Below are 26,928 nucleotides of genomic sequence, written 5' to 3'. Positions count from 1 at the left end.
AAATGAGCAGACTACATCTGTCTGCCCAGTGTGCCTAAAACGCCTATTTCTAACATTAGATCCACTGTTTTGGATCCAAAGCCTTTAAGCATAAATCCTGCTTTTACTGAGATCTGGGCTTCATTGAGGGGAGGGGCTAAAGTAATTATTAACGTTGTTAATGTTGCTGTTAATCATTGACATATGCCAGGCTGCAAAAATCAAATAGTATGTAATTCAATTTTTATGTAGTATTTTGAAAAAAAATCATATTTGTGTTTTTTTGCATCAAAAAATGCAGTGACATCATGATGAAAAGAGAGTCGTTTAAAGGGTTAAAAAAATCTAAAATGAATGAGTTATTTGATCTGTATGATTAGGGATGACCTGGATTTACAAAATAAAATCAATTACAGCAGAAAAAAAATCAATCAAATATAATGTTTAATAGTTTGATTTATAGGTGTGCAATTTTACGCACACTTGGTGACAGATGCTAGGATTTTTTGAACATTTGACCTAGCGCTAAAAATAATATGCAAATTACCAATGTTGGAGTTAATCACTGACTATGCCAGGAGGAAAAAATCTAATAATATGTGATCCACGTTTTATGGAGTATATGAAAGAAATAATTTTTGTGTTTTTTGCATCAAAAAAAGGGTTTGTTTCCATTACAACACTGCATTTAAAGGGTTAAAAAATGTGACAGTTATTGAGTATTTGGTATTTTTATTTATGGCTCAAGTTGAGGAAATAGAAAAAAAGTGTAAAAGAATTAAAACAACTGTATGAACATTTTTGGACATTATTCCACAAGTGTGCCAAAAGGCCCACTTGGTGCTTAGTAAGGGCCTTGGTTGACGGGGTACCAGAGGTTAAACTGTACAAGCAAAGACTGAGTCTTGTGGAATATTAGTGACACCAATAAAACCACATATTTGATCCTTTTATGCACATGGTCCTCAGCCCCTGTTATTGTGAAACACCTGAGGCCCGGTTACAGTGGCAGAAAAGTGAACTTTGACCCAGTGAAAGCACTTTTAGCTCAAAGGGTTGAACAGGCCCAGAGTGACTCATCAGGAGAGTCAGGAGGATTCCCGATGGGCCGGCTCATGGTTAATGTGGAGTTTGGGCCTGTTTGGGTGGGAAAATAATGTGGACACTTATCTAATCTTCTTCTTGTGTTCATATCTAGGTCTCCATTCATCTGACTGCAACACCCCTCCATCGCAGTAGATCGATGGGTTCTACCACCTGAGGGAACCCTTCCCTCCCAAATGTTTAAGTTGGTTGGGCCCATGAGTCATCTGTTCTGAAAGAGGGAATATTAAACAAGGAACAGAAAGCAGCCAAGCGTCAGTGGGTGGTGAATGGAGGGCAGGAAGTGGCCAGCTGGAGCCCATAGACCACAGGTGTCAACAGTTGCACCAGGGGCCTAATCCGGGCCCACCAAAGGGTCCAAGTCCGGCCCTGGGATGAATTTATGAAATGCAAAAATTACACTAAGAAATGAACAATCCTTTTAGTTCAGGTTCCACATTCAGACCAAGTCAATCTCCAGTGGACAGGACCAGTCAAATACTATCAGAATAACAGAGAAATAATGACTGATAATGATTTTGCAGAGCCCAGTACACACTATAATCACAAATATCCAGTTTCAAGCTGAAAATAATAAACCTAATTTAGAAGTGTAATATGTTAAATTAGTGTAAACCTAACAATAGACTACCTCTGTGTCAGGAAGAAAAATGCAATTTTAATTTCAAATTATTTTAATTTCAATTTATCACTCCTGTACAAAGGTAAATACATTTTCAGCTTCAGCACACTTTTTTTTTACCTTAATAAATCTTTCTCTGATTAAATTTGAATTTAGCATATTGTTAAAGTGAAGTGTTTTCTGTTTACTTACCAACATATACCTGAACCTAGAGCCAATACAAAGGCATTCTAAGAGCTAGCTGCTGTTTCATTTACTCAAATTCCTCCTCTATAGAAAAGTGGGTCGGTTTGGCCTTGAAACTCCTGAAAACCCACACTGGGGCATGGATGTGAATGAATTATGGATTTAGCCTTCCGTCGGTAGTTTAGGTTTAGATATAGCTGACACTTGGGCCAGTTCGTGGGACTTTTGGACTCTTGTAACAAACTACACATGGATGCTAAGAGCTAATATTACCACACCGCCTCACACTGTCCCTTAGACTACGTTCAGACAGCAGCTCAAATGCACAATTCGGATTTTTGTGAAGTCCGATTTATTTCGTGCGCTCGTTCATAATACATCCATTAAATGCGACTTCTATCAGTTTTGAGTACGAACTGAATGCGACCCTGAAGTGATCTGCACACGCAAAAGAGGTCCTGACGTAATACGCGACCACGCAGACATGCACTGTGTTAACGCAAGTAAATATGGAGGACCTGAGCGTTCAGACTGAAGTCACTTCACAAAATATCAGACGCGTATTGGAGTTAGGACCACATATGAAATGTGGCTGGGTTTGGGTTTAAAAAAATCAGATTAGTGCTGTTCAAACCGTCTTTAACAGATCGATTCAGGTCACATATGGGCCAAAAATCGGATTTGGCCACATTTACCTGCAGGCTGAATTTAGCCGAAGTCACAGCGTTCACACCTATTTTAAAAGTGGAAACCGAAGTGGGAGGGCATTATTCCACACTTGTTAATTTTCCTCCACACAGCCTACATTACACAAGATGATTACAGGAATGTTCTTGGTTCCAGCTGTAACCAACTTTTTCTTTTTGCTTTTTTTTTTGCTGTGAACTGTCCCAGTTGGCTTCACAGCTGTGTCCTCCCTCACCTTCCACACCTCATGTTCAACCACCTGCTCCTTGTGCTGCTCACAGGTGTGTCAGGTCAGCTGGCCAGTAGAAGCAGCTCTGGTTCATCTGCTCTTTGCCAGATTGTCCTAACAGCTAGTGCGGTGCGATGAGGCCCCAGGAATGTGTCCAGTCTTTCTGGCCATTGGCTTCACCAAAAACCTGATCAGACAAATCCCCGTTCGACAGCTCATTTAGGAACCCTGACATCTCTGGTATGTTACATGTGGGCTAGTGGATCTCCTAGAATAATTATTCAAGTATTATCCCAAAATCTCAATTTGAGGTATTATAAAACCAGATAAAATAAATCTGTCCGGATTGTAAACATGCAGCAAGCAGTAAACCTCAAAAACCACAATTAATTTACTACTGCCCCAGTTTCCCTAACTTTAAACCACCTCAGTACCAAAAAAATCTCCAGTTATCTGGACAAAAGGCTGCGTGTTCTAGAGATTTTCAGACCAATGGTGGACTACTGCATTTAGGCTGCTACCAGAGGGGGGGGGGGTCGCGTAAATTAAATTAACTCACCAGTTATGTTTGGGATAGATTGACCAAACCAGGAGAAAATGAAGACCTCACCAAAGAAGGTTTTGAGGTTTGAAAAAGTTAAATCATAGCTTGATTTATTGCTTCAGGGCAAAAATAAAAAAAAGTTACAAAAAGAATCTAGCATCAAACACACATTTAGTCACAGAGAGAAAAAGCTGCCAAAGAGTTTCCTTTGTTACTTTTTATAGTCTTTAGTGACTCTGGAGACTCCCATTATTCATGACATCATTCGTCGTCTGCTTATTATTGGTTAATGGTCGTTACTGGGCAGAACATGTCAGTCACTCCAGAAGCTAATTCTAAGAAACAGCTCATGCTTTTACATGCGCACAGCTCTTGCTTAACACCTGCACTCTTAGGCTAGCATGTCTGGACCACAAAAGTCCCCCAGGTTCAAAATCAGTTTTTTCTGCTGGGCTCTTTACCACAACTACTTTCTAAAGCTGTAAAATGAGATCTTTTAGGTGGAATCTGACCTCTGCTCTGAGTTCAGCACAGACAGGTGTGAGTTCATCTAAACCACACACACACCAACCAAACCTGACACTGACTGTTCAGTACTAATTAGGATACATCTGCAAAAATAAAAGATTTTTCAAGCAAAACAACTTGTAACATTATATTTTTTCTTCTCCATTTGGGTTCGATGATGTATGATTCCATCCACATTGTTAGAACTAGTCAAAGTCACACATTTAACTCCCATTTAATACGATCCTACAAGATCCTGTATATCAGTGAAGTCATACTGGTGGGTACAACAAAGTGTCAGTAGATCAGCTGTTGGTATATCAATAAGGTATGGTATATATATATATTATAGTATGTATGTGTGTGTATATATAGATATAATATATATATATAGATATATGTGTGTGTGTATATATGTGTGTGTGTGTATATATATATATAGATGTATATATAATAGGTTGTGTGTGTGTATATATATATATATATATATAGATATATATATATATATGTATTATATGTATATATAGATATATATATATATTATAGATATATATATATATATATATTATATATATATATACAGTATGTGTCTGTATTTGTGGATAAACCATTGCAGAAAGTGCTTGTGTGGATACATTTGAGATGGGGCGAGTTGGGTGGACAACTGGACACACTCCGTTTGCTGGACACAGGCTTGGGGGCTGGAGTGTCAGATGTAACATCACCACTAACAGCATGCTCCACTCTCCAGCGTTTGTCTTTGGTTTGACTCGGTGGTTTCGACACAGCCTGTTCCTGACTCCACCTCCTCGTCTGGGTCCCGGTAAACCCCCCAGCCTTCTGCTGCAGTCTACCAGATGTGCTGGTTTTGTCCCTGGTCCTCGTCCACCTGGGGCTGTTTGGGGTTTCCTGTTCTTGGCTTCTCCAAGAGCGTGCTCTGTATTGTCCGCAGCCATCGAAGCCTTCTGTTACGTTAGCATTCCCACGGTGGCAGTGCTACCCGCTTCCTTTGTTTTTCTGTTTTTTCTGGCCTTCTGCTACGAACGCGTCTTCTCGTCCCTGCTCCAGAAAACTCAACATTCTGCTCCTGACTACGGAATCTGTCTGTTTCCTGGATCTCATCTGACTTATTGTTTGGTTTACTCAGCCTCTGCTCTACCAGGGCCTAGCCTGTCATGTGGGAGACCAGGGTCTGAGTCCAGAACGTGCATCTGTTCACCTGAGCCCTCCCACAATGTGTTGGTCATGTGTAATATTTGATAAAGACGTCTGAACTGTTGATCATCTGTGTGTTGCATTTGGGTCCTCCATTCTCCACCCCCCATTACAGTGAATATGCTGAGTGGTTCCACATTAGGTTTTGGAACTGGAACCAGACAGAGCCCTGCCAGTGGGAACACTCTGTCACTGTATGTTCTCTGGTGTAGGAATGTATGGTATTAATGATTCACCGACACATTCTTTAGTGATGTCTCTGTCACTTCAATAGTGTATTCCAAGAAGTAGCCTAAAATTTCATTTAATCTTTCTTATTTTGTTCTGAAATGTCCATGATGTCCTTGGCATAATCATGTGTCATAATCATCACCAACCTCTAACATGTAAGATAAAAAGAAATATTAAATATAAAAAAGAAAAATGTCAAGTTCTTGTTTGTCTGTCTCTGTCCAAGCCCTTTGTCAGTAGGACTGGCCAATTACTACAAGACTGAAAACGACGATTGAAAACCCCTTCATCTGCTCTCAGCCACGAGACAACGGTATGAGGGACTGTGGTTCGGTACCCAAGCTCTACGAGGAAGGAGGCCTGCAATGTAACCTGGACATGTACTCCTACAACAGCACTGACAACACCACCTGCGTCAACTGGAACCAGTACTACACCAACTGTTCTGCTGGTCCCTTCAACCCCTTCAAAGGAGCAATCAACTTTGACAACATCTGTTACGCCTGGATCGCCATATTTCAGGTGAAAACAGCTGATTAAGAAAGTAGAGTGAAGAGAGGGAACTAGAGGGAAGGAAAGGGAACTAGAGGAACTAGAGGAACTAGAGGGAAGGAAAGGGAACTAGAGGAACTAGAGGGAAGGAAAGGGAACTAGAGGAACTAGAGGGAACTAGAGGGAAGGAAAGGGAACTAGAGGAACTAGAGGGAACTAGAGGAACTAGAGGGAACTAGAGGAACTAGAGGGAACTAGAGGAACTAGAGGGAACTAGAGGAACTAGAGGGAAGGAAAGGGAACTAGAGGAACTAGAGGAACTAGAGGGAAGGAAAGGGAACTAGAGGAACTAGAGGGAACTAGAGGGAAGGAAAGGGAACTAGAGGAACTAGAGGGAACTAGAGGAACTAGAGGAACTAGAGGGAAGGAAAGGGAACTAGAGGAACTAGAGGAACTAGAGGGAAGGAAAGGGAACTAGAGGAACTAGAGGAACTAGAGGGAAGGAAAGGGAACTAGAGGAACTAGAGGGAACTAGAGGGGAAGGAAAGGGAACTAGAGGAACTAGAGGGAACTAGAGGAACTAGAGGGAACTAGAGGAACTAGAGGGAAGGAAAGGGAACTAGAGGAACTAGAGGAACTAGAGGGAACTAGAGGAACTAGAGGGAACTAGAGGGAACTAGAGGGAAGGAAAGGGAACTAGAGGGAAGGAAAGGGAACTAGAGCAGGGGTGTCAAACATGCGTCCCGGGGGCCAAATGTGGCCCACCAAAGGTTCCAATCCGGCCCACAGGATGAATTTGTGAAATGCAAAAATTACACTTAAGATGATCACAGAAAATTTGGTTCAGGTTCCACATACAGACCGGGAAAAATATAATCCTTATAACCTATAAATTCTTACAACTCCAATTTTTTCTTTTTATAAATGTAAATATTTTCATATAACTTTCCTGTATTTACACTAAAACAAACTAGAATTTCACAGAAAACGTAAATATCCTGAACAAATATGAACAACCTGAAACGTCTGAAGAGATGTAAGTGTACATCTGATACTATTCAACCTGTTACTGAATATTTAGTGTATTTGTAGATCCACTGTGATCTGTAAGTTGTGATGAACATGACGTCAACGATAAACTGAGGCAGAATATTGTTAAAATTGCACTTACGTACTTAACAGTTTAAGGTGTTCATGTTATTCACATTGTTTTAAAGAACAGTTATAAATGTCAACTTTTTCACCATGTAAGGAAAGTTTGGAGTAGACGTTATTTATATATATTTATGTTATTATTTCACTGGTCCGGCCCACTTCAGATCAAATTCATCTTAATGTGGCCCCTGAACTAAAATGAGTTTGACACCCTGAACTAGATGGAGCTGGAAGGACAGGCTGCTGGCTGCCGGCTGGTGAAACAGGGTTTACAGGATGAGCAGGTCACCACAGCCATGCCACCAGACTGTGGGCTCATGTTTTCAACACCATTTGTTTGCTATCTCCACATCATCTGAAAAGCCTTTTGTGGAGTTTTCATTCATCGCTGTCTAATCTGAAGGGGTGGTGGGGCTAACTTTGGGGGACGAAAGCCAGATTGGAGATTAATTTTTCCCTAAATCTGTCTTTTGCTCTGGTTTGTCTGTGTGGGGTAAAGCACTAAAGCACAACACAGCAGTCCTGAGGATTGGCCTTCTGCTGAGGGCTGCTATTTGGAAACTTGGAACTGAAATCTGGTGTCATTTAATCCCTATTTTAATTCTACTGTTTGTTTGCTTGGTTTGGTTTTGTGTTATGTTTTCTAAATCCTAATCTCACTCGTTTCCTTTTCCTCTCTAGGTGATCACTCTGGAGGGATGGGTGGACATCATGTACTTTGTGATGGATGCTCACTCCTTCTACAACTTCATCTACTTCATCCTGCTCATCATTGTAAGTGTCACTACATAATCATACCAAAGTCATACACTGTAAAAAAAAAAAAAAAAAGAGTGTAAAAAAATGGCAATATTCCGGCAGCAGGAGTGCCAAAAAAATACTATAAAATAACAGAAAATAACCATCTCATAAAATACGGCAATTTTCCATAATTAAAATACATTTTTTTGCTCTAACTTTACATGAGATTTTGCATATTTTTTGACTTTTTAATGTTTAATAAAGAATATTTACATGTATGAAAACAATCCAATTTCCTATAAATATATATATATATAAATAATTTTCAGTGAGACTCAGTTGTCCAATCCACTGATAAAAACTGTATTTGGACAGTTTATCAGTGCTTATACATGTTATACATTCACAAAAATACATTTATTCAACATTTTTGTTGTGAAACCTCCTGTAATTACACAAGATATTTGTCAATTAACAAACAAGTCTGGTTCAACTGACAGAACTAATACTTCTGTTACCGTTAACTGTCAGTAATTTTATCTGGTTTTATTTATTTTTTTTACAGTATTAAACTTTAAATTAACAGTTTAATCTCATAAATAGAAAAGAAATATTTGTGAAATTATGATACATTTGCAAATGTATTTTAACTGGATTTTTCGGTGAAAAAGGAAAACATTTCTTTTAAAAAATGTAAATTTTCTGTTTTTTCACAGTTACAGTTTTTTTCATGTTCTTTTACATTTGACATGTAAAATCACAGTCTGTTTTTGTCATTTCATTGATATTTTTCTGTATCTGAAAAATACAGGACAAATCTGTGAAATAAACAGTGAAAATTCAGTTAAATTACAGATTTTTTTACAGTGTAATATCAGTCGGTGACTTACTGGCATTCTTTGTGACGTCTGCCTTTTTCACCCAGTGTGTGAATATACTGACAGACTTTAATGAGGTGTGTCCTTCTTCTTAGATCGGTTCTTTCTTCATGATCAACCTTTGCCTGGTGGTCATCGCCACTCAGTTCTCCGAGACCAAACAGAGGGAGAGTCAGCTGATGAAGGAGCAGCGGGTGCGCTTCATGTCCAACGCCAGCACCCTGGCCTCTCTTTCTGAACCCGGCTCCTGCTACGACGAGCTGCTCAAATACCTGGTCCACATCATCCGGAAAGGGGCCAAGCAGGTGGCCCACGTATGCAGGTTTCTGGCTCGGCGTGCCGGGCTCAACATCGCCGCCTCCCCCCCTGCGCAGGACCCCCAACGCAACCAAAGCCAGAGGAGGAGGAGGAAGTCTTCCAGACAGGGCTCTGTGTCCGTGCATCATATGGTCCACCACCACCACCACCACTACCACCTGGGGAACGGCAGCGTAAGGGGCGGGGGGAGCGTGAGGGGGCTGGACGCGGAGGCTGCCCCCAGCAACAACAGTGGGGGGGCGCTTATAGCGACCACCTGCACCAGGCATCTGGCCTTAGCTCCGCCTCCATCAGTAATCGCAGCAACATCTGATACAAACTTGGCGACTTTATCCACTGTGGAGCAGCAGCTGCCGGGTCTTCTTCCGTGGGCAGCGTTTACCAGATGGATTATCATTCGTGACAGTTTCTGCTGTACGCCCACCGCCCCGGGGCCCTTCTCCCTGGCCCCGGCCCCCACGGGCAGGGCCATGAAGAGGAACTCTGTGCCCTTTGCAGCTCCAGGTCCGAAGAATTACCCGACCCTGCAGGCCAGAGTGTTAGCAGAGTCCAGACGAGGAAGTGTTGCTGCCAGCACTCTGACTAACATCAGCTTCAACCTCAACATCCCACCCATGCAACTAGAGCGATGTCAGCAGAGCCTGGTGGACACGCACACGGCCACAGGTAGTGAACACATGTCAGCTGCACCAGGACTGTCAAACTCAGGTTCTGTCAGGGGCCACATTCAGCCCAAACTGATCTGCAGCGGGCCGGACCAGTAAAACAATAGCAGAATAACCTGGAAATAATGACCACTCCAAATTTTAACTCCTTATTTCAGTGCAATCAAGATTAAATTATAAAAATATGTACATTTGCAAACTATCCCAAAAAAAAAAAAAAATGATGTGAATAACCTGAAAAAAACTGGAATTTCTTCAGAAAAATAAGTGCAGTTTTAACAATATTACACCTCAACTCAGCATTTCTACATGTATATTACAGATTGGATCCACAAAGGCACAAAATATTTAATAACAGGAAGAATAATGTTAAAATTTCACTTCCAAAATGTCAGTTTTTTTCATTTTATTGTTGAAGGATAGTTTGTTAATGTTAATATTTTCATCATTTACTGTCAGTTTTTACACTAAAACAAGGAGAAAAATTTGGAGTTGTCATTACTTATTTTTAGGTGTAATGTAATATTATGTTTTCCACATTAAACTAAGAAAACTTGGAGTCATTTTTAGAGGTTATTATGCGATTATTTTAGTTGAGATCACATTGGTCTGTATGTGGAACCTGAACTAAAATGACTTGGACATCCTTGATTGATGTCTTGATTCATATCTTAAGTGTCATTTTTTGCGCTTTGCAAATTCATCCCGTGGGCCGGATTAGACCCTTTGGCGGGCCGGATTTGGCCCCTGGGCCACATGTTTGACACCTGTGAATTACACTGACAGTGAGGGTGAGCAAAATATGTCTGAGTGAATGGAGGTGTGGTTTTGAAGGATGTGAAAAATGATTTTCAAATGGAGGTGAATTCACTGAGACCATCAGTTCTGTGTTTACGACAGCAGCATGGTCTGTCTGAATGAAGCCGCTGTCAGCAAAGAAAGAAGACCAAAGGCACTCGTGTTTACTGAGCGATGGGCCACACCACAGGTGTCAAACATGCGGCCCAGGGCCCAAATCTGGCCCACCAAAGGGTCCAGTTCAGCCCTGAGGATGAATTTATGAAATGCAAAATTTACACAAAGATATTTCAATCCTTTTAGTTCAGGTTCCACATTCAGACCAGTTCAGTCTGCAGTGGGTCAGAGAAGTCAAATACTGTCAGAAGAACAGAGAAATAATGACAGCTGACAAGGTTTCTGTTTGGAAATGGAAATATTTTCATGTATTTACACTAAAACAAAGTATAATTTCACAAAAAATATGAACAACCTGAAATGTCTTCAGAGAAGTCAGTACAATTTTACCAATATTCTGTCTGTTATTAAATGTTTTGTGTGTTTGTAGATCCACTGGGATCTGTACGTTATAATGTACATGTGGAAATGATAAACTGAGGCAGAGTAGTGTTCAAATTACACAGATTTTTTCAGTTTGTTCATGTTATTCACATCTTTTGAAAGGATAGTTTGTAGATGTAAACCTGTTCATAATGTAAATGTACTTTTTTCGCTCTAAAACCTAGTCCACTGCAGATCGAATTTAGCTGAATGTGGAACTGAACTGAAATGAGTAGGACAGCCCTGATCTAGATCAAGTGAAAGTGAAAATCAGTGTCATAAATACGTTTCACCTACCTTTTCTCAAATGGGCTAATTTTTTAGCTTAAGAACTCTGTTTTATGGAACTGTTTGCTAATTTTCAGTATCACTTGTAGGAAAAAAGATATAAAGATATGATCAGCATAAAATGAAACCTAAAAAGAACTAACATATGTAAATGCACAATTAACTGTAATAATATTTTTTTCTTGCTTGTATAAGTGATGTTTTAAGTCTGTGAATCTGTAGGAACTAATTATTCAACAGTACAAGAATATAGAAAGGTTACGTACACTCAAATTATTTGTAAAATATGCTCTGCTATTAGCTGTATATATCACTTCAGTTGTAATATGTATGTTAAATAAAAGTTCATTAGCATATGTGTAGTGTTTGATACGGTGGCCCAGAGGTGCAACAGGCCAAAAAATTATCCACTAGACGAAAAAAATTATCTACTACAAGAAAAAAAAAAAGAACAGCCTAAAAAAATTATCCACTAGATGAAAAAAATTATCTACTACAAGAAAAAAAAAGAACAGCCTAAAAAAATTATCCACTAGATGAAAAAAAATTATCTACTACAAGAAAAAAAAAAAGAGAACAGCCTAAAAAAATTATCCACTATAAGGAAAAAAAAAAGAGAGAACAGCCTAAAAAAATTATCAACTAGACAAAAAAATTATCTACTGCAAGAAAAAAAGAGAACAGCCTAAAAAAATTATCCACTATAAGAAAAAAAAGAGAACAGCCCAAAAAAAATTATCCACTAGATGAAAAAAAAAAATCCCCTATAAGAAAGAAAAGAGACCAGCCAAAAAAATTATCCACTAAAAGAAAAAAAAAAGAGAACAGGCAAAAAAAATTATCTCCTAGCCCCAAAAATTATTCACTATAAGAAAAAAAAAGAACAGGTGAAAAAAATTATCTACTATGTGAAAAAAAAGAGAGCAGCCCAAAAAAATATCCACTATGAGAAAAAAAAACATCATCCACCTTTTCAATTACGGGGGCGCTGTTTACCCGAAAGGTGCCTTGCTTTAAAATTAAGACCACCACAAAAAATAAAAGGATAGGCTGAAACATTTTAAGGCTTTCGGCTAATGTGGCTAATGCTAAGGAAGTACCCCACCGGAAGTGGAGGTCGTGCGCTAAAAAATAAAGTTATTTTAAAATATAGATATTTCCATTAATATAGTTTGCAAAGCAGTTAAATGATTAAATACGGTTCCAGTGTCTGCTCAAGGTTAGGCATGGGCGTTAAATGGTTAAGGTTAGGGTTAGGGTATGGTTGGGGTTAGTTTTCAGTGGTAAATGGCCCTTGTGTGCACTGTGTGAAGGTTCGTTGCTAAGCTAATGCTAACGCGAAAAGTTGACGGCAACTTTGTGAACTACCAGTGCGAGTAAACAATTGTGTGATTACGGTGTTGAATTGTTCAACTGCCTGACATTCAATATCATTTTTGATGAATATTCGCTACAAGAAGTTCTAAAATTATTTTATTTTGAGAGGAGGAGAAGAGGAGCTTCCTGTGGAGCTCCACTATCATGGCATCGCCCATTTGTTGAGAGACAGCGAGTGCATATTGCGGCACCGACACCTGGTGCCGTGGCACCTCGGCTGGTGCCGCGACGTACCGCGGTACCACGGCTCGGTGCCAGGTACCCCAGCACGGCACCGCGTACCATGGCTCGGTACCACAGCTCAGCTCGTTGCCAGGTGCCGAGGCACTGCGGTACCACGGCACACATCTGTATCTCCACAAAATGTCCTTCTTGATCTAGTGTTAGTGAAGACACTCCGTTTGAGTTGAGGAGCAGAGGTCTACCTGCAAACAAATGGGCGATGCCATGATAGTGGAGCTCCACAGGAAGCTCCTCTTCTCCTCTCAAAATAAAATAACACAAAGTTGCCGTCAACTTTTCGCGTTAGCATTAGCTTAGCAACGAACCTTCACACAGTGCACACAAGGGCCATTTACCACTGAAAACTAACCCCAACCATACCCTAACCCTAACCTTAACCATTTAACGCCCATGCCTAACCTGGAGCAGACACTGGAACCGTATTTAATCATTTAACTGCTTTGCAAACTATATTAATGTAAATATCTATATTTTAAAATAACTTTATTTTTTAGCGCACGACCTCCACTTCCGGTGGGGTACTTCCTTAGCATTAGCCACATTAGCCGAAAGCCTTAAAATGTTTCAGCCTATCCTTTTATTTTTTGTGGTGGTCTTAATTTTAAAGCAAGGCACCTTTCGGGTAAACAGCGCCCCCGTAATTGAAAAAGTGGATGATGTTTTTTTTTTTTTCTTATAGTGGATATTTTTTTGGGCTGCTCTCTTTTTTTCCTCATAGTAGATAAATTTTTTCACCTGTTCTTTTTTTTTTTTCTTATAGTGAATAATTTTTTGGGCTAGTAGATAATTTTTTTTTGCCTGTTCTCTTTTTTTTTCTTTTAGTGGATAATTTTTTTGGCTGGTCTCTTTTTTTTCTTACAGGGGATTTTTTTTTTCATCTAGTGGATAATTTATTTTAGGCTGTTCTCTTTTTTTTCTTATAGTGGATAATTTTTTTTGGGCTGTTCTCTTTTTTTTCTTGTAGTAGATAATTTTTTTCATCTAGTGGATAATTTTTTTAGGCTGTTCTCTTTTTTTTTTTTTTTTTCTTGTAGTAGATAATTTTTTTCATCTAGTGGATAATTTTTTTTAGGCTGTTCTCTTTTTTTTCTTGAAGTAGATAATTTTTTTCATCTAGTGGATAATTTTTTTAGGCTGTTCTCTTTTTTTTCTTGTAGTAGATAATTTTTTTCATCTAGTGGATAATTTTTTTTAGGCTGTTCTCTTTTTTTTTCTTATACTGGATAATTTTTTTGGGCTGTTCTCTTTTTTTTTCTTGTAGTAGATAATTTTTTTCATCTAGTGGATAATTTTTTTAGGCTGTTCTCTTTTTTTTCTTATAGTGAATAATTTTTTTGGGCTGTTCTCTTTTTTTTTCTTGTAGTAGATAATTTTTTTCATCTAGTGGATAATTTTTTTAGGCTGTTCTCTTTTTTTTTCTTGTAGTAGATAATTTTTTTTGTCTAGTGGATAATTTTTTGGCCTGTTGCACCTCTGGGCCACCGTAGTTTGAGTTCCAGCAAAGTCTTTTACCATGACTACTGAACAAAATGAGAAGCACAACATATTTGTGTTCTTAAAAACGTATCATTTAAACATTTTTATCCAATGTGGATCACAGTTGTAGTTTAACATCATAGTTAAAGCCCTGTGTTTCATTTAGTATCAGTTTCTTTTGAGAACAGCATGTTTTGTACATGTGCGTAAAGTGAAAAAAAACCTCTGTTCATTTTGAGTCTGCTCGTCACGCAGCAGTCATTGAAGTCATTTTATTTCTGTAAATTGTAACGTGTCATGTGACAGTACTTCCTGAGACCTGGACGGGCATGGACAGATGTGGAATTGTCCACCCTGCTGTTAAAGTTTTTCACTTACATCTAACTTTAACAGCGTTGCACATGAAAGAAGCAGATTTGTGTGAATTGTCCATAATGCTGGAAAAATCCTGAACAAAATCCTTGGCCATGTTTCCTCACTCTTGGTCGCAGATATGCATTCCACTATCCACAATTCCAAAGTTGGACAGCATTTATTTCTTTAGTTTCATGTGAGTTCGCTGCGCTGAGTGGGAGACTGGAAAAAGGGGAAGACATAATGGGAAGTGAAAATAACAGGAGTATCTTTTTCACTCAGAATCAGCGTTTAATTTGAAAAGTGTGTTCAAGCAAATCAAGTGATAGACCACTGGAAGGGTTCCTGTTTTCAGTCACCCTTTTAGAGGAGTATGGGATTGATTTGTCGTGATTAAGCCTCAGATTATAACACCATCCAAAGTGCTTTTGTCTTTGTCAGAGACACAAACTGTGCTAATTATGGTCAATAAATGCTAATCCTTTATGTCATGAACTCGCAGCCAACTGTGGCTTCGGCCAAGTGTTTAAAAGCAGTGAGCTCGGCAAAAGTTCAGTCATTCCTGCTTAGGTTTTCCGGACAGTGGAAAAACTGGCAGCGATCCAGGCTGATGTGTAGAGAGCAGGCATGACTCACACACTCTGACGATCAATATCAGATACACTCCCTCTGATTTACACGCAACCATCCACAAATACTGTTCACGGCACATTCACTGGAAATGACAAATGGTCTAAACCGGGGGGTCAAACATGCGGCCCGGGGGCCGAATGCAGCCCCCCAAAGGGTCCAGTTCAGCCCCTGGGATGTTTTTGACAAGTGCAAAAATTCCACTGTCTTGAATTGAACCAAGAAAAAAAAAAAAAAAACAATTGCTTGAATTAAGGAAAAACTCTTGAATTAAGCCCAAAAAAAATTTCAATTAAGTAAAAAAAAAATTTTCAATTAAGCCAAAAAAATCTTAAATTAAGTAAAAAAAAAAAAAAAAAAATCTTGAATTAAGCAAAAAAAAAAAAATCTTCAATTAAGTAAAAAAATCTTCAGTTAAGCCAAAAAAAATCTTAAATTAAGTTAAAAAAAAAATCTCGAATTAAGCAAAAAAAAAAAAAAAATCTTCAATTAAGTAAAAAAATCTTGAATTAAGCCAAAAAAATCTAGAATTAAGAACTTTTTTTCCCCTTTGTTTTAGTGCAAAAAATCACATTAAACTGTGAAAATCTTTCCATTTCCAAACTCTCCTGTACCAATAAAATGTGACTAACCTGAACAAATGTGTCCAACCTGAAATGTCTGTATTAAATTCAGTCCAGTTTGAACTCTTTTCTTCCTGTTCCTCAGTGTTTAGTGTCTTTGGAGATCTGATCCAGAATGCACATGGACTAATGAGAAGTGGAGGAAGAAGACTGAGAAAATTACACTGATTTTCTTACGTTTTTTAATTTAAATTTCATTTTTTCTTTTTTTTTTTTTTTTGGCTAGTTTATAAAAATAAGTAGTTTCATAATTGAATGTTTTTTTTTGCACTAAAACACAGACATAAATTGTCAGTTGTCATTATTTCTAGGTTCTTCTGTTCTTATTTTCCTGGTTGGGTCCACTGCAGATCAGATTTAGCTGAATATGGAACTGAGCTGACATGAGCTGCCCAGCCCTGGTGTAAACCACTTATTGGTGTAGTTTGTCACAGTGGTGCAGATGTTTCCTGCTTCGTCTCATTCTCTCCGTGTGCCCTTTCCCTGTCGGCTTCAGCCCAGCTCTCGGTCCGTGACCTCAGCCGCTCCAGCGGCGCCGTGGACGCGGCCGCCCTGACGCCGGACCCGGACGGCTGCCCCTACTGCGCCAAGGCCCTGGCCAACGAGTCCGAGGGCGCCACGGAGAGCAACGACACCCCCGGAGACTCGGACAGCGAGGGGGTCTACGAGTTCACCCAGGACCTCCACCACAGGGACAGAAGGGACAGTCGGCAGCCCAGGAGGAGGCACCGCAGGCTGGGCAAGACGGCGGCCAAAGTGGTTCACTTCTGGAGGCTGGTGTGTGACACCTTTAGGAAGATCGTGGACAGCAAGTACTTTGGCAGAGGCATCATGATCGCCATTTTGATCAACACTCTGAGCATGGGCATCGAGTACCACGAGCAGGTTGGTGTGTGTGCGTGTGTGTGTGTATGTGTGTGCGTGTAGGTGTGTGTGTGTATGTGTGTGTGAGTGTGTGTAGGTGTGTGTGTGTGTGTATGTGTGTATGTGTGTGTGTATGTGAGTGTGTGTGTGTGTGTATGTGTGTGAGTGTGTGTAGGTGTGTGTGTGTGTGAGTGTGTGTAGGTGTGTGTGTGTGTGTATGTGTGTAGGTGTGTGTGTATGTGTGAGTGTGTGTAGGTGTGTGTGTGTGAGTGTGTGTAGGTGTGTGTGTGTGTATGTGTGTGTGTGTGTGTATGTGTGTGCGTGTGTGTATGTGAGTGTGTGTAGGTGTGTGTGTGTATGTGTGTGTGTGTATGTGTGTGCATTTGTGTGTATGTGTGTGCGTGTGTGAGTGCGTGTGTGTGTGTGTATGTGTGTGTGTGTAGGTGTGTGTATGTGTGTGTGTGCGTGTGTGTGTGAGTGTGTGTAAGTGTAGGTGTATGTGTGTGTGTGTGTGAGTGTGTGTATGTGTGTGTATGTGTGTGTGTGTAGGTGTGTGAGTGTGTGTATGTGTGTGTATGTGTGTGTGTGTGAGTGTATGTGTGTGTGTGTGTGTAGGTGTGTGTGCGTGTGTGTGTGTGTGTGAGTGTGTGTATGTGTGTGTATGTGTGTGTGTGTGTTCTCTTCTGTTTTGCTGGATTGAACTTCATTGATAGAATATTAACGCTGCTATGGTTCCCGATGGGAGTCAGCGTTGCCACATAATAATGGGTTGTCACTACTGATGGGACTGTTGGCTCTTTGAAGGAGTCGTTCAGTCAGGAGTCGTTCAGTCAGGAGTCGTTCAGTCAGGAGTCGTTCACTGAAAAGAGTCGTTCAGAAGACTGGCTCTCTTATGTTTTTGGCATTCTTTTAAACACCAGTGTTTCCATGACTAAATAGACCACATGTGATGATTGACATGACATTTTAAAGGTGTTTAATTGGCGCTAGAGCCTGACCGATTAATCGGGCCAATTATAGTGTATCGCCAATTAATCAACATCGGCCAACATGTAGCCGATGTATTAACTTTTTTTGCTGCGCGGAGATTTCGTCGCTCGCTGCTCCTGTGTGTGTGTGTGTGTGTGTGTGTAGGTGTGTGTGTGTGTGTGTGAGTGTGTGTGTGTGTAGGTGTGTGTGTGTGTGTGTGTAGGTGTGTGTGTGTATGTGTGTGTGTCTGTAGGTGTGTGTGTGTGTAGGTGTGTGTGAGTGTGTGTGTGTGTAGGTGTGTGTGTGTGTATGTGTGTGTGTCCGTAGGTGTGTGTGTGTGTAGGTGTGTGTGAGTGTGTGTGTGTGTAGGTGTGTGTGTGTGTAGGTGTGTGTGTGTATGTGTGTGTGTGTCTGTAGGTGTGTGTGTGTGTGTGTGTGTGTGTGTGTGTGCTGCCTGGAGAATAAGAGGAACTTTAAAGTGAGTTAGTTTCACTTTCACTCCTGCTCAGACAATGATGCTCTCACCCCCCCTCACATAATCACATAATCACATAATCACAGAGCAACACCCCCCCACCCCCACCCCCACCCCGCTTGTGCACTCTGACAAGGATGGACTGCTTATCCCCCGCGCTCCAACCCCCCCACCTCAGTGAAAATCATGGACCGCTACCTCGCGCTCTGATGAGGATGGACCGCTAACCCCCTCGTCTTATGAAGTATTCACCCCCCCACACACCCCCCCATGTCCGTGCACTTCCTGTCTCCCTCACAGTTTCATTCTGCAGACAGACCTGGGTGTTAATAGTGTAGGGGAGACCGGGGACAGTTGTAACACAGGTCAGTTGTAACTCTTGCAGTTGCTCCAATCAGGAACAACTTAGGACTGACCTAATTCACTCTGCACATGCTCAGTTTAGTCCTTAGTCCACATGGGCAGTAGTAGTGCTGTGAGGCAGACATGTCCACATTTGTGAGTGAAAACATCATTTTGTGCTCAGTCATATTTTTTACTCTAATTATTTTTGTGATTACATAGTTTGCATTTGAAAGTTGTGTCAATTATATTTGTGAGATAAACACAGATTTATGCACCTGTTTATCCACCTGTCCACAATTATCTAATATAAGATTATTATATCCTGTGTAGATCAGTGTTCTTATTTCATATATCGCCCAATATATCAGTTATCGGCCAATATCGGATATCGGCCGATATATTGGATATCGGCTTTTTTTAGCCCCCAATATCGGTATCGGCATTGGCCCCAAAAATCCCATATCGGTGGGGCTCTAACTGGCACAGCAGTAAATATGATCTTACCGTAAAAAAGAATGGTTAGTTCAAATGTGTGGAATAAATCCATGACATGAGAGGTGACATCAGACAAATGATGGAACTGGAGCAAAAACATCCCAGTACATTCTGTGGACTAGTCTGTAGAAGAAAAATGAAGAAGGAAACATTTTCACAGGTGCTCACTCACTCACTCACTCACTCTCAAACTTTTCTCCAGTTCGACCAGTGTTCTAGCTCCACCTCCTCCAGTCTTCTAGCTCCGCCTCCTCCAGTCTTCCAGCTCCGCCTCCTCCAGTCTGCTCACCTCATGCTTCAAACTGTTGTTTTTTTGCTAACTTCTTCCATCAGACATGCTCAGTGCACTCTTTTTTTTCTGCTGGAACATTCTCCTCCTGCCCTGTGCCTCCCCGGTGACGCTAAACTGACAGGCAATCAGACACTCCCACCTTAAAAAAAAAAAAAATGAACGGCTCTTTACACAGACTCGTTTCTCATCGTTCATTTCAAAGAGCCGTTCAAAAGATTCGATTCATTCGTGAACGTCACATCACTAGTTGTCACGTGACAGGTATAGTAATGACAGATAGTTTGGTGTATGATCATGTGTGTGTGTGTGTGTGTGTGTGTGTGTACATGTGTGTCATTGGTTGTGATTGTGTAAGCTCCGCTGCTCCCACAGGCCCAACTGGAATTCCTGATGTCTCTCTCTGGTCTGGTTTGTTTACATGAGTATAATTGCAGCCATGTGAGAGAGAAAACAGAACGCAAGTGAGAGCATGAGACACAGAGGATATAAAAAGAGACTCCCGGTAACAGAGCTGACGGCTGATGTAACGGCTGAGGAAGGACCCACAACATCTGACACTGGGTTTCCCGCTGTGTCGTTTCAGGCTGAACGTTATTCAGTGTTTCTTTCTGTTTGACCCTGTTTTCGCCGGGTATCCAATCTGTATCTGGATATCTTATCTGGATGGACAAAAATGCACGTCAGTACAAAATGTAAATGCAATCAGTGCAGTTGGATCTGTCAGCCCACATCTGAAGATCATTAGGGTCATATGTTCAGAGCTCAGGCAGGTGTGAATACAACCTGTTCTAATGTGGCCACGGCCATACACAAACAAAACAACAAAAAAAGTCACTTCAACACCCTTCAACAACAACACTGTTAAAAAAAACTCATGAAAAAAACAGTATTATTCCAGCAGCCGGGGCGCCAAAAAAATACTGTTAAATAACAGAAAATAACCATCTCATAAAAATACAGTAATTTTCCATCATTATAATACAGTTTTTTGTCCTAACTTTACATGAGATTTTGCTGTTTTGTTTTTTTTTTTGACTTTTTAATGTTTAATAAAGAATATTTACGTGTATTAAAACAATCCAATTACCTATAAATATATATATATATATATATATATATATATATATATATATATATATATATATATATATATATATATACACACACACACACACACACACACATATATATATATATATATATATAATTTTCAGTGAGACTCAGTTGTCCAATCCACTGATAAAACTGTATTTGGACAGTTTATCAGTGCTTATACATGTTATACATTCACAAAAATACATTTATTCAACATTTTTGTTGTGAAACCTCCTGTAATTACACAAGATACTTGTCAATTAACAAACAAGTCTGGTTCAACTGACAGAACTAATACTTCTGTTACTGTTAACTGTCAGTAATTTTATCTGGTTTTATTACTTTTTTTTTTTTTTTTTTTTTTTTTTTTTTTTACAGTATTCAACATTAAATTAACAGTTTAATCTCATAAATAGAAAAGAAATATTGGTGAAATTATGATATATTTGCAAATGTATTTTAACGGTATTTTTCTGTGGAAAAAGAAAAATTTTCTTGTAAAAAAATGAAATTTTCTGGTTCTTCACAGTTACAGTTTTTTCATGTTATTTTACATTTGACATGTAAAATCACAGTCTATTGATTTTTTCCTGTATCTGAAAAATACAGGAAAAATCTGTAAAATAAACAGTGATTATTCTGTTAAATTGCAGATATTTTTTTTTTGTTTTTTACAGTGTAGCCTACCTTTTCAAGGCAGACCAAAGGAAAAAAATGCAAAGACAAAATAAGCCCTACACTTGTTTACAGTGTGAGAGTGGATGTGTTACGTCTAAGTGTTGATGGGTGAAACTCACCAAGCTAATGCTAACACCAGCAGACCAAACTGCTAACTGCTAATGCTATAAACAGCAGTGGTGTTACATAACAGTCATGTCAACTTTCTTTAACACACCAGAAAAGATGGTCATTTATTAGTCCCACACTGGAGAAATGTGCAGTGTTACAGCAGCATAATATAGTGAAAGTATTACATGAAACATTCAGAAATCATAAATGTATATTAAAAAAAAGTAAAACTATATAAAGTGTCTCTCATAAAAACAGTAATAATAACAGAAGCATTTGTAAAAGTGAACAGTAGTGAGGAAATGTTAGTGTAAGGTGGACGCTCAGTATGTAATGTTAAAGTAACAAAACAGCCTTATTTTCAAGGAGCTTTTCAAGGAGGAGTCGATAAATGAGAGTAACGATTCTTTAACTTTCACTTCAAACAGCTGGTATTTATTTAACACCACGTTAAATTCAACATAAATCCTTTTGTTCTGGTTTGCAATGTCCTCTTTGTTATCAAATCAAAGTTGTCAAAAAAAAAGTATAAAATAAAAAAAATTGACCTCAGAGCTCTGTGTCAAAAAAATCCAAACTACCATTTAAAAAACCCTCCAGTGTGCATGTACCTGGGTAGTATGTGTTATCTGTAGCTCTAAATGCAGAGCCAGGGCTGACAGAGTTATGTTTCTGACCAGATGATCCTCTTCAGCTCTCTTCACCACGGTTTCCACACGTGCTTCCAGCTGCGCTTCTTTGATGGATCATCTTGAATCAACAGATACAAAAAACCAACCGGAGAAAAAGAACCCTTTCTTTTTCAAATCCTGGGTTAAACTCACACCTGTGCGTCGCTTACTGCGTGGAGAAGGATTTAATACCAAAAACCTCTTTAACTGTCTCTCAATCTTTAGTCTTTTCTTATCTTTTTTTTTTTTTTTTTTTATCTTTTTTTTTTTTTTTTTATTTAACCTTTATTTAACCAGGAAAAAGATCCCATTGACATTAAGAACCTCTTTTCCAAGGGAGTCCTGGCCAAGAGACAGCATGAAACACAACACAAGTTACAACACAATACTTTACAGGACGAGTCAGCCTGTGAAAAACACCTGCAAGTCACTGAGTTATTCTCCAGCACTTTGACTTTGGATTTAAAAGCATCTTCATATCTTCATGTGTACTTCTTAGTTTGGCTCTTCGCTTGCTAATGCTCTGTTTCCGTTTCCTTTTCTTCCGTTACCAGTAAACCCAGTTGCCAGTTTTCCTTTTCGACAGCGCTACACTGCCACCTACTGGATAATAGTGATATGCAGGACAAATCATATTAACTGTAACACACAGTTGGAAATAAAACCAGAGACAACCTACCCCCTCTTCCAGGCTAAACTTGAGCGGGTTACATTATCAACCAATTACAAACATGTACGACGTCAACTGTAGAATATCAGGATCAGCAGACGAGCTGACAGAGCTCTGACTGTAATGTCCAACTAGTGCGCTGACCGTGGGGACCCACGGGTTCTAAATGTGGTCGTTTTTATGCTGTTGTGTATTCATGCATGCTGTACCGCATTTGTCCAGCAGTCACTGCAAAAGCGTTCTGGGCATAGTAACGGGATTGGAAGGCTATAGTATTTCAAAATTTAGAATATCTCCCAAAATGTTGGTCTTATCAGCCTGCCATTTTCACTAGTCTGTTCCGTGACTGAAAATATGTAAGTTTGCCAAACTGCAGCAGACAGCTCGTTCTGGATTTTGTGTGATGCCTGAGACACACACACACACACACACACACACACACACACACAGAGGCCACTTGGCTTTTCTAATCTAGCTGAATGCTCACATTAGTTAAACTAACACATTAGCTTTTATAGTTAAAGGTCCATTTAATAATCCCCCAGAGCTTTACACAGGACTGTTCTGAGGCCATGGGTGTGCGTTTGGGTCCTTCAGATAATCTGGGTGGGTTAGGGTTAGGGGTGATGGGGGTCAGGGTTGGGGTTAGGGGACAGGGTTGGGGTCAGTGTTAGCGTCAGGGTTGGGGTTGGGTTAGGGCACAGGTGTCAAACATGTGGCCCGAGGGCCGAATCTGGCCCGCCAAAGGGTCCAACCTGGCCCGTAGGATGAATTTGTAAAATGCAAAAATGACACTGAAGATATGAACAATCAATGGTGTAAAAATCATTTTATTTCAGGTTCCATACATACACATATAAACAAATTCGATCTCAATTGGGTTGGACCAGAAAAATACTGTCATTTAACCTATAAAGAATGACAACTGCAAATTTTATCGTTCTATTAGTGTAAAAAAAAAAAAAAGTACAATTGCTTGAAAATGTTTACATTAACAAAGGATCCTTTAACAAAAAATGTGAATAACCTGAAGAAATATGAGCAGCGTGAAATATCTTGAGAAAAGTAAATGCAATTTTATCCATTTTATACCTGTTACTACTGTATTTTTTGGGCTATAAATCGCTCTGGAGTATAAGTCGCACCAGCCAAAAAATGCATAATAAAGAAGAAAAAAACACATAGAAGTCGCACTGGACTATCAGTCGCAGTTGTGTTTCATGAAGTGGTACCACCAAGAAGGTCCTCCTGCAAAGTCATTTATATTCATCTCCGTGGCACTACCTGGGCGTGGAGACGCAGCTGCCCTGTTGACCAGCCTCTGCTGCAGCCCGTTGTTCAAACACCCATGGACCAACTCCTCCCTCTAGCTGTGTCCACCTAGCTTCAGCCCGTTAGCTGTTAGCTTTGTTTGTGTTCTTCACTGCAGTCTGAGGAACCTCCGCTGTTCTCCAGTCCCTCACTAGTTTCTCGTTCACTCCAAACTTTCTTTCTGCTGCTGGATTATCGTTTTCAGCTGCATATTTCACTACTTGCAGCTTTTAATCTGCAGAAGATGATTTTCTTTTTAATGGCATTTTTTTCAGCCCTTCTCAGTTGTCTTTATAAGTTAGCGGTATTGTTGACATGTTAAATGTTCAGTGGTACAGAAGTCGCAGGTGCAGGTACACAAGCCTACAGCGCCCTCTTGCAGTTGTCAGTGTGAAAATAACGAACATGTGAAATTATATAATAATGTGTTAATAATTTCACATATAAGTCGCTCCAGAGTATAAGTCACCAAAGTCGCCAAACTATGAAAAAAAGTGCGACTTATAGTCCAGAAAAATACAGTAAATGTTTTGTGTATTTGTAATTGTAATGTCAGCTGTAATGCACATGTGTAAATGATAAACTGAGGCAGAATATTGTTCAAACTGCACTTGTTTTTCTTAAGACATTTCAAGTTGTTCACGTTATTCAGATTTTTAAGGAAACGATGTAGATGTGAACATTATCATAATGTAACTTGACTTTTTCCACTGGTATTATTTGACTGGTGCGGCCCACTGCAGATCATGTCGGGGTGAATGTGGACCTGAACTAACATGAGTTTGACAGCTCTGGGTTAGGGGGATCTGTTCAAGGATGCAGGGGCTCACAAAGGTCAGTTTCTTTGAAATATCAAGTAAAAAGAGTAATTAAAGAAGTTCTTTTAATTTTTCTTAAACAAACCTTTCAGTAAGTAAATTAAAATGGTGGAGCTGTGGTTAAATGGGTGTGGCTTAGGGCTGGGGTTGGGGTGAGGGGTGAGGGGGGCCACCTGCCAAACTACTCATACTGTAGACTTCTAGAAAACACAGACCAAACTAAGCAGAATTATGCTCATGTGAGTAGACTCCTGTCAACCTGATACATTTGCATTCTAACGTCATTAGATAGATGCTGTAGTCGGTCTAAACACCAAAATATTAAAACTCATAAAACAGACTCATCAGACCAGTGAGTCAGCATCAGCCCTCTAGTGGACACTCTGTTTACAGTTTCTGCATTCTTTTTATTCTAAACCTTATCCAGGAGTGGATAGTATATGCATTAGACTGCATGCGCAAAGATGGTACCTGGAAAATGAATCAACAAGGAATCCAACCACATGCATTACTTTTCACTTTGAATATTTTTAGGCAACTCTGTTCAGTAAATGGCAACTGGTATCCAACAGTCAATACCCCAGCTTATGACATATTATATATATCTATAGCTATAGGTATATGTATATATATATATATATATATATATATATATATATATATATATATATATATATAGACGGTGTGCGTCTTTTGTATGTTGGTTTGGATTGCTCTTCAACTGAGTCTTCCTGGGTCAGAAGGAACAGACAAACTCTGATGGTTCAGTTCTGAGGTTTAATGAGGCTGAAGAAATGGGAGCAGGGACATGGGAAGAGATGGTGGTCCAGGTATGGCTTCAATGATTGAGTAGGTGGATATATATATGTGTGTGTGTGTGTGCGTGTGTGTGTGTGTGTGTGTGTGTGTGTGCGTGGTCATCTGAAACAGACAAGAAACAAAGGAACTGTATCAGTAACAGCTCTGTACACATTCCACTGGAATGCAGTATAAACAGACCTGCAGTAACGTGGGGAATCCCATAGAGGGCACTCTAACACCACTGACGCTCATAGGCTTAAACGCCGTAATTAACTAAATGGTAAAAGATGCCACAACGAGCTAAATAAACAGTAAATGACATATACAGACAAGTACTGGTCAATAATAGCTTACTGACAGATTCTAGGCATCCAGTGGCTGCTCTGGAGTGCACCAGGAGCTCTGCGGTGGGCCTTAGCCGTAGCATAGAGCAAATGCACATCCGTCACCTCCCCCCAGGCCACGCCCCCAGGCCACGCCCCTCTCAGTCAGACTGAGCGGCAAAAACAAAGCGGCTCAACATGGCGGAGTATAGCAGTAACTCCAGCCAGAGCAGAAAACTGTGGAATATCAGATGGAATTAAAGCCAACTGGACTGGACATGGGTCCATCCAAGCTACCAAACAACAGCTGTTCTACCAACACTGATCTGGGACAGAAATCACCTATCCTGACATTTACATGAACCTGAGTTCAACGCAGGAAAATCCCCAATGCAAAGGCTGAAAGCATCCAACAGACCCAGAGTTGTGTCCATCCTGGTCCTGGTTCATTAGAGGATTCCAGCTGGTGAGTGCTTTCATTCAACATACTATTGTTTTGGAGGTTTTGTGTCAGTGCAGACGGAGTTTGTTGGCGGTGATTTGGGCGGTAAAGGCCCAGCAGTAGTGCTCACAGTTCACTACTGATTTACTGGAGTTGAACCCTTAGTACTGACCCAAGTGAGTGGATGATCTACTGGTACTGTGGAGATTTAAGGAGAGTTCCCATCAAATACTGGATCCAACACAGATCCAACAGCTGTGTGCTAGAGGAGCCCCTGATCTGGAAAACTAGGTTAGCCTCAGTTTAAGCTAGTTTACAAATCATGTAGAGCACAAGGTTCACAATCACACAACTGAAGACACAAACGATTCAGTTCTGAAACATAGAACTAAATGACAGATGCTAACATGAAGAGCTTTACTAAGAAGGAACGTTAGCCAAAACCAGATGGAATTTAAGGGATGAGTTTACACCAGAACACAAATGAACATTAGCTGACACAGATCCAGGTTTGGTTGTCTGGATTCCAGTTCTGTCTCTGAATTGCAGCGATCCATCTGCTTCTTCTGTCTGTGGCTTTAGGTCTCCGCTAAAACGAAAGCTCCCAGTGCTTTTAAACCTATTTGTGCGATCAATGGCACAACAGCTCTGACCCATTTTTAGATTGTTCTGAAGTTTTCACAGTA

General features: G+C 40.0%; 1 protein-coding gene across 1 annotated transcript in view; it reads left to right on the top strand.

The window, feature by feature from the left end:
- The first annotated feature begins 4,500 nt into the window (after positions 1-4,500).
- LOC115439493 (voltage-dependent T-type calcium channel subunit alpha-1G-like) overlaps positions 4,501-26,928 on the top strand; it is a 123,054-nt gene continuing 100,626 nt past the window's right edge. Inside the window, 6 exon segments of the mRNA XM_030163306.1 lie at positions 4,501-5,048; positions 5,531-5,579; positions 5,581-5,826; positions 7,633-7,725; positions 8,666-9,554; positions 16,379-16,767. Of these exon segments, the coding sequence (XP_030019166.1) occupies positions 4,501-5,048; positions 5,531-5,579; positions 5,581-5,826; positions 7,633-7,725; positions 8,666-9,554; positions 16,379-16,767 (2,214 nt within the window).

Source organism: Sphaeramia orbicularis, chromosome 19 (assembly GCF_902148855.1).
Source record: "Sphaeramia orbicularis chromosome 19, fSphaOr1.1, whole genome shotgun sequence".
NCBI lineage: Eukaryota > Metazoa > Chordata > Actinopteri > Kurtiformes > Apogonidae > Sphaeramia > Sphaeramia orbicularis.
The sequence above is the reverse complement of the archived record's forward strand: the minus strand, read 5'-3'. Positions and strand labels throughout refer to the sequence as shown.